Here is a 12,555-nt window from a genome sequence, read left to right on the forward strand (position 1 = left end):
AAGGCGAGCCGCCGGCAGCCGCTCCGCGCCCCGCCATTAACTTTTCCGCCGGGCTCCGCGCCCCTGCGCAGCCCGGCTCCGCGCAGCCCGCCCCCGCCGCGGCCACCGAGGGACCGCCCGGGGCGGTGGTGGGAGGTGGCGGCGGGGCGGGGGGGGGGGGGGCTCACGGCGGCAAACTTTCCGCCTGGCGAGGCCGGGGAGCGGGCTGGGGGGGCAGGGAGCTTCGTCCTTCCTTTAACTTCCACGGCGCGGCTCCAGTCCCAAGCACCAGCCCCGGGCTCCCTCGGCCGTGCCGCGCTGAGCGGGGGGGCGGCGCGGTGGAGCCCCGCGCTCGCCGTCGTCGTCGTCGCCGGCGGCGGGCGCCGCTCCGGCCCGCCCCGTACGGGAGTGAAGGCGCCGGGCTCCGGCGCTGGGCTCTGCTGCTGTTGCTCCCGCCGCCGCCGCAGCAGCAGCAGGAGGAGGAGGAGGATGGAGCCTGGCAAGGAGCCCCGGGTGGCCGCGGGGGGGAAGCCCGGCGAGCCTGAGCCGGCGGTGTCCTTCCAGGCCCGGCTGTGGAAGAACCTGCAGCTGGGGGGCAAGGGCCGGAGCGGCGGCGGCGGTGGCGGGCCGGCGGCAGCCGAGCGCCGCACTGCGGGCCCCCCCGCCCCGCCGGCGGCCAGCGGCAAGGGAGTCCTACCGCCCGGCGCCAAGTGGAGCGGGTTCAAGCGGCGGAGGCAAGTGCTGGACCGCGTCTTCTCGTCCTCCCAGCCCAACCTCTGCTGCTCGGCCGCCGAGCCCCTGGAACCGGGCGGCGACTCCGGCTCCGCCCTGCGCCGCCTGCGGGAGCACCTGCTCCCCCAGGGCAAGGGGCCGCCGCCCGGCCGCCGAGGCGACCCCGCCGCCGGCGATGAGGGGCCCAAAGGCGGGAAGGAGGGGTGCCGGCCCGGGGCGCACCTGTCCCACCAGAAGAGCTCCTCGCTGCCCAGCACCGCCTGCCTGGAGCAGCTGCTGCAGGGCTCGCCCACCGCCGGCAGGAGGAAGGAGCAGCGGGCGGAGGACGGCGACGGCAGCGCGGTGAGGGTCGCCCCCCCACACCCCACACCCCACACCCCGCGGGGTCGGGCGAGCGGGAAGGCGGCCCGGGGGAGGCGAGGCGGGAAGGAAGGTGTCCCCGGGGAGGCGGGAAGGGAGCTGAGGCAGGAGGGCGGCCGCTGGGGAAGGGAGGTGAGGTGAGGGGACACGACAGGCGGGAAGGCGGCCGGGTCCGACGCTCTTCTCCCCGCTCCCGTTCCCGTTCCGCGGCCGCTGGTGCGAAGCGTGCCTCGCCTGAGGGGAAGAACGGCCCCGCTGCCGTGCCCCGGCACACCTTCCCCCGCCGCCGGGCTCGGCTCGGCTCGGTTCGGCTCCCCGGGGGGGGGGCGGCGGCGGCGGCCGTGGTGACAGGCGGGTGTCGCGGGGCCATGTCGGCTCCGAGCAGCGGGGGGTGCTCCTACTCCGGAGCGGGAGCGACCTCCCTCAGACCGTCCCTTGTTATAAACCATACCCAGAAAAGGTGTTCCGAGGAATGAAGCTGGGGTTTCGTACCCGTAGCGCGGGTTCCCTCGCTCTCGCACCTTTCCCCAGAGCCACCCCGCGTCGCTGTGGGAGCCCCGCGCTGCTGGTTTCTGTCCTTGACGCTTCCAGCGCGGCTTTTGCTCAGGTAACCTCCACTTTTTTCCCTTGCCTGGTTATCCGAATTATTATTTCTTTTAATTTCTGCAGGACACCCGAACGACGACGGCTAGTACAAATTTAGTAGGCGGTAGATAATTAATTGGCAGAACATAGCACGCGTTGTCACATGCGGCTGTCGGTTCAGGCTGATGAAATAGTTGTTCTTCCCTCGTTGCTGGGGGAAGGTGGTGTACAAAGCCATAGCTCTTCTGACTGTCAGTTTTGAAATTAAGTGGTGAAGCTAGTGTTGGTAGGGGCTGCCGAATCTTGGAATAAATTTCCTGCGAGAAAAGTGCAAAACGTATGAGTCATTCTGGAGTTTGTGTCTGTAAGCAGTCATCCACTTTTTGCAGAAATAGTTGACTAATACATGCTGTTATATATTGTCTTCTGTCATAATTAGGGAGAAAGGAGTAACTGAAGTAAAAGGCACGCGCCGTCCTCTTGTTGTCAGAAAGAAGCTGTGTGGATGTACTTGGCTTCTGTCAGGGCTACAGAACCTGTGGTCCTGGTCTAGCGAAGAGCGGTAGTGGATCTGCGACGACTTGCAAGCATCCCTTCAGGTCAGCGGGACTTTCATGTCCCTCTGCAGAGTTCAGCCCTCACCTTTACAAACACGGGACCTAGACCTAAGTTTGTGTCCCAGTCCCACAGGGTTGTTTTGGTGATAAACACTGTGCTGACTTGAAGCTAGTGTGGTTATCCCTTGTATAAATCCTGCTTGTAAGTGTTTTATGTCGCTGCTTCTTGGCATGGGATTATTCTGATAGGCGTTTACGAAGTGGGCATTTCCCTTCAGTAGTCAGTCCCTTTCTCCCCCCGCCCCTGGCTCACAAAAACGTATTGCACATTTTAAGTATTCTTGTTTGGGACTACAAGATACTCTTCTGTTTTAAAGACTGCTACATCTAGCAATTAATAAATATGAAAATGCAGCGTTACTTTCAGTGCTGTTCTGCTGTTGTGTTCAGCAAAGAAACAGCACATTTATTTACAAAATGTGTCAATTGTTATTTAGTTCTGAGGGCATTACTCTTGTTTTGAACAAGGTATGGTCATAACATTTGGAAAGAATACTGCTAATCAAAACAAAGTGGTACCCGTGCTTTCTAACACTTGTCTTTAATTAGCAGGATTATAGCCAATTCCTCCAAGCATTTTCTAGTATTAACTTGGGCTGTGCCTGCATACCAAACCTGCTGGGTTTGATATTAAATACAGCTTGTTATGTCCCTTGCGTGTTGGTGGAGTTCGCAGAGCTGCTGATCACGATGTTTGTGTCGGAGGGATGATTTGAAACGGCTCTTCTCCTATTCCATAATCAGCACATCCTCTGCTCTTCTCATCTGTAGAGGCATAATCTTACTCAGATTATTACATCTGATTTAATTCACCAGCTTCATTGAGCTATGGGGTAGTTGGGGAAATGAGACTCGGACTATAGAGCACTGGTGGACTGTCTTTGGTTGTGTCTGGTACTCCTCAGCGGTCTGTTACAGAGCAAGCACCTTCCACTGTGAGCGGCTGGAGTTTCCAATTCAAGACACTCTATGAGTTGAGTCTTGTACGCTTACATGTTGCACCCCTAGAGCGGTAAGGTCCCTGCCTAACTTCAGCATTTACGCCCCTCTGAGGATTTGGGATTAGAAGTCTGGTAACATGAGTTTGGAATAACTTACATTTTTCAAATCCAAGTTTTACTTACAGCAACACAGACTTTCAGAGGTATGTGGATTTTTATTGCCCAGCAGCTTTACATGGCCAAAGATCAGAAAAAATCTAGTAACTAACAGAATCACAAAAATGAGATTAAATCATCTAAAAGTAAAACAATACTAGAGTTACAACTTGCTTTAAAATTTATTTAAAATGTGATTGAAATACAGGGGCAAGCAAATGCTACTGCCTCTTTTCGATCAAGACTGCTGAATTTTTTAGCAAATCTGTACACAAAAAAACCTACTAGATATTTTAAGGGAGATGATGGGGGAAAAATAAAATCCCATGAGAAGTCAAATTTCTTGTGCTTTGTCGTGGTTTAACCCCAGCCAGCAACTAAACACCACGCAGCCGCTCACTCACTCCCCCCCCACCCAGTGGGATGGGGGAGAAAATCAGGAAAAGAAGCAAAACCCGTGGGTTGAGATAAGAACGGTTTAATAGAACAGAAAAAGAAGAAACTAATAATGATAATGATAACACCAATAAAATGACAACAGCAATAATGAAAGGATTGGAATGTACAAATGATGCGCAGTGCAATTGCTCACCACCCGCCGACCGACACCCAGCCAGTCCCCGGGTGGCGAATCCCTGCCCCCCACTTCCCTGTTCCTATACTAGATGGGACGTCACATGGTATGGAATACACCGTTGGCCAGTTTGGGTCAGGTGCCCTGGCTGTGTCCTGTGCCAACTTCTTGTGCCCCTCCAGCTTTCTCGCTGGCTGGGCATGAGAAGCTGAAAAATCCTTGACATTAGTCTAAACACTACTGAGCAACAACTGAAAACATCAGTGTTATCAACATTCTTCACATACTGAACTCAAAACACAGCACTGTACCAGCTACTAGGAAGACAGTTAACTCTATCCCAGCTGAAACCAGGACATGCTTTTAAGCTGAAATAATGCAGTTATCATCAGTGAAAAGGAACACAAGTTGGTGTGGTGGATGGGAAGACTTACAAAGTAAGTTTCTGTACTCTGTGTGGGTTTAATCTTGGAATGTACTTTTTGGCATAGTCAAACCATTTAAAAATAATTCGAGCTAATTAAAATGTGGCATAGTGATACTGCATTGGACATGGACAATCTAGCAGAGGCCTAGTTTTCTCAGCATTGAATAAAGCTTCTGTTGTAGTGAATAGGGTTAGTATCCTGGTTCGAGTAAAGGTGCACACCTAACAGTAGAGTCTTATGCAAAGGATAACCATTACATTTGAGCACTAAATACTGATCTAGTTCTCCCCTGAAGACTGAATACTTCTCAAAGCTGTCCTTGAATAGTTTTGGGGAGAGAAGGGCATGATAACTATTGTGTTTGTTGGCAAGAAGCTTAGGTTCCTTCTAAAGGGTAGCCAAAGTGTAAATATGGTTTGTTAGGACAAAGAAATAAATACGTGTGGAATTAAACATCATCTGTCTTCCAGCTTCCAAAGGCGGGTTTGCTTGGCCAAACTTTTCCTACCCCTAGACAGGGCATCCAGTCACCTTCATATAGCTGAGAGCTGCTGGAGGTGTGCCGCACCCTCGAGGGAGCGAGCTGAGGGTGATGGAAGCCCCTTGGAGTGTTTCATGGGCAGGAGATGACAACAGCCCTCCGGGGCTTCTGGTGCTCCATGGGACCTCCGGTGGCTGAGCGTGCTACCATGCCCCAAGGCAGTGTGGCAAGGGTTTTTCCACTTGCCCCTTATAATTTGTATCTCCTTGCCAGCGGGAGCTTGGAATTATCCCGCAGTGCCTGTGCCAGCGTGGCCTTTCTCCTGAATGTCAGATGTGGCTTTGTATGAGAAGCTTTACGCCACTTGCAGTTTGCCGTAATGAAAATGTAGTGAAAACCAGGAGTGTGGAAATGTTGCTGTTTCTTAAGATTTGCAATAATAAAGAACCTACAAATGTTTCATCATCTTAATCGGAGGATGTGGCTGTGGGCATATGTCATCTTGAATCAACAGCAGATGTGAAGAAGCGCTTAGGGAGAGGGGGTCCAGGCTGCAGTCAGGCTGCCACAGTGAGAACTCTTGTGGGCATGTTTCCCCCTTGGGTTTTCTTGCAAGATAATTTGGTAGCAACAAACTTTGTGACTTTTTAAAATATGTCGAGGTTGATCCATTAAGCTGAAAGAGTGGATAAGTTCTTAACTGCTTCTGTCCCCATCTGTCTCCAGTTTTGAGGTTATGTGGGAAGGCTCTGGGGTTACTGGGGGCGGGAGGGGGGGAAGGCCAGGGCTGCTGACCAACCTCTAGGTGCATAGCCATAGGAAATGAAGCTTCATTAGGTTTGCTGCACACAGAACTATTTGCTTAATTAATAAGCATCCTTCAAACCTACATTTGTGGTCTTCAGGGTCAGAGACTGGATAGCAATGATCTAGATTATATGACACAGCACAATGCAAGAGAGAGATGAGACAATGAGAAAAACTGGAGATATGTATCCAGATATAGGGTCTCCCATTCTCTCAATGGTATATAAGTATTGCTCAATAAAGCTGGTGTGAGAGAGTGAGGTGTGTGGCACATGAGAGGGATTTGCAGAAGAAGGGGAGTTCAGTGAGCTGGATTGTACGAAGAGAGACTGTACTTTCAGGGCAAGGAGCATGGTGTTGTATGGAGATGTCTGGGAAGGAGAAAGGGAAGAGTAGATTTAGGTTAGATATTAGGAAAAATTTTTTTACTGAGAGGGTTGTCAAACATTGGAATGGGCTGCCCAGGGAAGTGGTTGATTCACCATCCCTGGAGGTATTAAAAAAGCGAGTGGACAGGGTACTCCAGGGCATGGTTTAGGGGGCATGGTTAATGGTTGGGCTCGATGATCTTGAAGGTCTTTTCCAACCGAAATGATTCTATGATTCTATGATTCTATGAAATAGGAGCAGAGGTAGAGCTGTGAAGAAGCCTGAAGAGAGGAGAATTTTGAATTTGGTGTGGAGGGGGATGCAGAGCCAATGCAAACCTGACTGGCATACCATGCACGTTTTTCTGCCTATAGCAGAATAAATCTATATCTGGCTTAGAGCCACTGGAGTCGGTGAAGTTACACAAGGGAAAAATTTGGCTTGTTTGTTCTAATTGGCATATGTCACAGGTCATGTTTCAGTAATTGATCCAGCCAATGAAGGCAAAAGAACAAAATAAAGACACAAGAAAAGGCAGAAAATGTCAGTGAAAAGCTACACAGGTAATGTCACCTAAGAGAATCTTAATTGCTACTTCAGATTTCTAAGAAACTGCACTGGGAAAGGTGAAGGTGGTGAGGAAACTCGAACACTTCTGACTGTCAAGGATTACCTTTTCCTGAGATAATGCCAGTACAAACCAAGAATAGTTGGAGGGAGGTAATTTGCATAGGTATTTGGAGCATGATTTGAGGGCAGCAGTGTTCTGAGAATAAAAGTGCAAAATTTTAGAAAACAGGAGAAAGCTTTCTTTTGGGGATCTGGCCACTGGCACATAGGGAATAAGTAGATGAGTAAATGTTTAGGCTGGGTCAGAAGAGCCTGGAGCTCGTTAATAGGAATTACATAGATATAGAAATAGCAAGCAGGAGTAAAAAGCTGTTGCTAATGTTCATTTCTTTTTAAGAAAGCTGTTCCAGTCTCTCAAGGCTGTTTGTTTCTCCAAGAGTTTAATTAGACATCTGATTTTGTCACGGGGTGTTCTGCACTGCCCTATTCTGTCATTGTATTAATTTCTGATAAAAGGTTTATCTTTCAGCAGCTTGAGATGCATTAATCTGTTTCGTATGCTCTGTCAGACTCTGACCAGTCTGTCAACTTACAGTATGTTAATACAGTGTGTGTGTATCACTGATGTGAAAATCAAGAGATGGCACAACAGAATGGTATTTAATTATACCTTGAATAGCCTCTGCTTAATTAACTAAAGAATCTCTCCAGAGTTTTCAAAGTGAGTTGTATAATTTTTCAGAATTGGCCAGTTTGTGTTTATCCTCATGTGAAATACTTAGATATTTTAAAGTGAACTAGTAGCAGCTGTTGATTTACTGTTTATCCATGACCTCATTTAAGCTCCACTTTCTCTTTTTTTTTTTCCCCTGTCTTTACTGCTTATATGTAAAGGTGTTCATAGTAAAATAATTATATTGAGAATAATAGATGGTTGGTGGATAGTGGCACGACCCACTTAGAAGAGGAGGGTGAGTGACTCAGATTCGTAAATCCCCAGTGACGTGGACTAAGGTGAGACAACTCTCAAGGTCCGTATACAAACATTTATTAGATTCCCACAGTGATTAATACATGTCTTAAACCAGCTTTCTCTGATAATTGGTTAGGTATATAACAAATTATGGCAGGCAGTAAGGTATGCCTTGCGTTACTTAAAAACTCTAAAAGAAAAGAGAAAGAGGAGAGGAGGGAGAGAGATACAAAGAGATCACGGGTCCTGGTTCCAGCGTTGGTCCAGCCAACTGGCGGGTTTCTGGTTGGTAAGATTGCTGTTCTGCGGAATTCCACACACTTTCCTTTTCCTTTTTCTCTTTTCAGTGGCACCACCAATCTTCCCCACAGTGCGACCCGCCCTCCTGCTATGGTGGCAGCTTCGTTTCAGGTCTCCCCCCCTTCCCCCAGGTGACGTGTAGCATGATTTGGGTTGAGAGAGGGGTGCTGTAGTCATATGTGTTTAGCGTGATCTCTGTAATCTTCATTAGCATATGCAGGGGTGTCAACTTTAATATGCATTTTGCGGGTAATGAGGCAAAGGTCACTTACAGGACACGATGTCCCCGAAAACAGAGGGTTAACAAGCTTCGCAAGTTGCACCATGGCAGAACCGTCCTGTCTCCACAGGGCTTCCTCCCCCAGCCGCATCCTTTGCTGTTCCTCCCGCATGGGTCAAGTGTCAGCCTTATCAGTTCTTTGAGCACCAGGCCTGCATTAGTCCCTTCAGGGTACTTGTGAGTGTTTGAGACTTTCCTTGGAAAGGCTCGGAGGGCCCCCGCCTCCTACCCCCCCTTATCTTTACCAAGTTTTGTCTCTCACCATCGTTCATGCTTCCCTCAGGCTGCTTCTCTCAATCTTTGTTTCAGGGAGTTACAAGCCCTCTCTTACAGAAGGGAATTGCAACAGTCCTTGCACTGAAGGAACAACAACAAAAAATGCTTATTTTCTACCGAATGAAGTCTTATTTTCTACTGCTGTGAAGTGATTCAACTTTCAGTGTAGGGATTCTAGCTGGATTTTAAGTGACTGTGTCAAAACTGTTACTTCAGTGTACTTCACGTGTGTGTTTCATAAGGTACTGAATTGTGTCAAACTTTTTAAATGTAAAAAGGCAGACACCTAAACATAATTATAGCATTAAATCTTTTTCCAAGAAATGCTGAAAAATGTTCTTTCCCTCATGTTGAAATGTTGGGTGCAGAAAATTATTAGGCATACCAGTAAGACTTATCGTCAGTTACTATATTGTTTTAAACAGAAATACTTTTTAGTGTTTTAAAAAATATGACTAAAACAGCTTTAAAACTGCCAGTATGTCATTCAGCACCCAGCTCTGTAGGTAGTTCTAATTTAATTGTTTTGTCTTGTGATGTAGTGCTAACATACTAATAGACCCAAGTGTCACCTTTTTTTTTTTTTCTTCTGTGAATTGCTGGTCTTTGGCAAGATGACTGAGAACACTGCATTGATCTGAAGACTGAATCTGGCTTTTCCTCTCTGATCTTACTATCTACCAATCCTAGATCTCAGGTATTGTAACTGCTGTCTTGCAGGGAATTTTAACAAGGTAACTATAATGTAAGACCTGAAACTGTTAAGTTTAAAAAAGAAATGTTTTCCTCTTCCTTTGTAAAAGAAGCCAGAATTCCTTCAAACTTTTTCAGTGTAGACCTAATCAAAACTACAAATTAGATTACCTTTAGTTCAGTATGGAGTTTGTTTTATGTAGAGTTTGTGTTCTGCTCAGGGAAATAGCCATGTATGTTCCATTTATTTCTGTAATGGTGAACTGATGACAAACTGTTGTCCCAAAAGTGGGTTTTGGCACCCGGTATGCAATGAGCCAGTCTCACACACAGAGACGAGATATTGTTTATTACAAGATTGCACAAGTTTGGGTGCTAGGTGGTAACTCCACAAAGCTAGCACACCTCGGTATTCTCCGGAGTTCCTTTTATATACATCGTTATCAGTTGGTAGCTTTCCACAGACTTCCCTCTGATACCTATTGGTTAGTAATTTGCATATGATTACACAATCTTTATTCTTACTACGCACGCTCTATGAGTAAGTGTCTCTGCCTGGGCCAGGGTCTCCTGCCCACTGAGTGTGTGATTTTTAGTATTATAATGAGGGTAGTTTGCTTAAGGACGCAGTTTAGCTAACTATACAAAATTAAGTATAAACATGATAAACAGAATACGTATGGTTGATGTATTTTCCAGGATGTTCCTTCTTCAAGGATAGCCAGCTCCTGATTAGAAGTTCTCTAACTTGTCACTTCTATCAACCTCAAGGATGGTCATCCTGATCCTAGACATTGAGTACTTATTTGGTTTTCTTAGTATGTGCAACATCTAACTTCACTAGATTCTTCAATTTTTAACCCTCTACTTGCTTAGATAACAGTTCCCCCCTTTAAAGACTTACATAGGGAGCCTCATGCTTCCTATTTAAGTCTCATATAATCTTTTCATATACATGTTTTCTTAAAGTTGAACAACATTTAAAGGTACATTGTAACACAACATCTCTGCATATAAAGGCAAGCAGTATCATTATGATTATAGGTATTAACCTTTTGATCCAAAAGCTCAGGTCAGGAAACCAGGAAGTTAACCATTTCCATGCCTCTTCAAATCCCCAGGGTGTGTCATCTTTTTGAATTTCATTTAATATCTTAGTCTGTTTCCAAATTTCATCTAGATCAGTGGAAATTCTGCTTTGATCTACATATACACAGCAACTGGTATTTATTACTATGCAGACTCCTCCTTTAGATCTAATAACATATCAAGTGCCATTCTATCCTGTATAGCTATTTTTGCCAATTGAGAGACTTCTTTCTGAAGAGCAGTGATAGCATCTGCCGTTCTATTTTCAGGAAGTTCAAGCACAGCGGATGTGTTTACTATTGCTTTTTCCAATTCACTCACCCCTAGCCATGGTAAAAACCATCTAGCAAAAGAGTGAAAAGCTGTAGGTCTTTCTATTAAGGGGTTTGTTGTCCGTTTTTGTCTTTTCATAAATGATCGTAGCCAAATTTGATCTTTCCCTGTTAATTTATCTATGATTTTAACATTTGTAACCACTGCTCCCAAGGCACAAATTCCAGACCAATTTGGAGGTAATATTTTTCTTGCTCTGTTCCTGCAAATCTAGTACCATCCAGTTCCCTTCAGGACTGGCCAGGATCTGTTCCATGCTTTTACCATTGGTGTCCTACTGATATGATTTTATTACATCCTGAATAATGTCTTAGAAATGCTGCGTTAATCAAACAATCAAATCATTTGATTCCTTTAGGTGGATTACACCTTTGGTTACAAACTCAGTATCTTTCTGGAGGAGTCGGAGTATCAATTTCCCATTCTTGTCCTATATCTCTAGGGTCAATATTAGTATCAATCCACAAATTTTGCCATGACACGTTTGCTGGAATACATATTCTGATTAACAAAACTCCTTTATGTCCATGCTCAGGGAAATGAGTACAAACCCAATGATTAGATTTGTTGGCTATCTTGTCTGTCTTCTGTATGAGAACACAGTACACTTTCTGTTTCCATAGGTTTCCTCATTTCCACTGAGCTTTTAAGCCTACAATACAAAATTGAAATAGGATGATTCTTAGAAGTAGATACATATTTTAAAAAATACCAAATCAATGGAATTAAAGCAATTAATGATACACAAAATAAAGATAGGTATCCTTGAATACACTTTGAGTTGGAATAAGATTTTGTACTGTTACAGATGAAATTCATGAGGCTTTGGAGATCCTTTGTTTCCGTGGCTGTATTTCTTCGGAAGTGTACTTCTCTCCTGGAGCCCTTTTGACTCGAGTGTAGTGAATCCAGGAATCTATTCCGTTTACTTTGATGGTGGTATTTGTTACCAACAGTACAATATATGGTCCTTGCCACTTCTCATTTAATGGTTTATCTCTCTGCGTCTGGAGATACACTTGATCCCCAGGTTGGAAGAAGTGTACTGGCGTGTCTAATGGCACTGGAGCTGTTGTTTGTACGTACCTATATGGGGAGGAAAGAGTCTTTGCCACTGACAAAAGATATTCAGAGTATCTGATCTCCTGTTATATGTATCTGCCCATCGTTTCCTGTTAGATTTATGGAATATGGTTTCCCATACAGTGTTTCAAAGGGACTTAATTTTTTTTAGTTCTAGGTGTAATTCAGATTCGCATTTAGGCTAACAGCAGCATATCTACCCACTCAGAATGAGTGTCTTGACACAATTTAGCAGTTTGTCTTTTTAGGGTCTGATTCATTCTTTCTACTTTTCTCACTGGATTGTGGCTTCCATGGGGTATGTAATTTCCATTTTATTTGTAAGAATTTAGAAACTTCTTTCACTACTTCAGCAATAAAATGGGGGCCTTTATCTGAGGAGATTCCTTTTGGAATTCCAAACCTAGGAGTTATTTCCCTCAATAATATCTTTATTACTTCTCTGGCTTTGTTGGTATGACATGGGAAGGCTTCGGGCCACCCTGAAAAGGTATCCACTAATACCAAAAGGTACTTATATCCTCTACTTTTTTGTAACTCAGAAAAATCAATTTGCCTGTGTTCGCCAGGGAGATACCCTTGCTTTACCTCTCCAGGTGGAGGCTTCTTTTCTATTTTTGGATTATTCTTGCAACAAACTTGGCACCGTTTAACAAGTCCTTCAGCATACTGTTGCATTCTGGGTCCTATTGCATATCTTTTAACACTTAAAACCAGTGCATCAGCTCCCATATTTGTACTTTTATGAGTCCTTTCCAATAATTCTCTCTTAATTGGAGCATTATCTATGCATTGTCCATTTGGGGTAACCCACCATCCATCCTTAGTTTTTTCACAGTCTAAAAGTTTGGCTAACTCATTTTCTTTTTCATTATAGTTTGGAACTTCCAATTTTATTATTGTTTCCAATACCAATGCGCCCATTACTT

General features: G+C 45.7%; 1 protein-coding gene across 2 annotated transcripts in view; it reads left to right on the forward strand.

Annotated features, from left to right (window-relative positions):
* The first annotated feature begins 315 nt into the window (after positions 1-315).
* Positions 316-12,555, forward strand: part of MCTP1 (multiple C2 and transmembrane domain containing 1) — a 292,805-nt gene continuing 280,565 nt past the window's right edge. For both annotated transcript variants that reach the window (XM_052778226.1, XM_052778227.1), the window contains exon 1: positions 316-1,053. In XM_052778226.1, coding sequence (XP_052634186.1) covers positions 469-1,053 — 585 coding nt within the window. In that variant the 5' untranslated portion in view covers positions 316-468. The remainder of the gene's footprint in view (positions 1,054-12,555) is intronic.

This window comes from Harpia harpyja, chromosome Z (assembly GCF_026419915.1).
Source record: "Harpia harpyja isolate bHarHar1 chromosome Z, bHarHar1 primary haplotype, whole genome shotgun sequence".
In the NCBI taxonomy this organism is placed as follows: Eukaryota; Metazoa; Chordata; class Aves; order Accipitriformes; family Accipitridae; genus Harpia; species Harpia harpyja.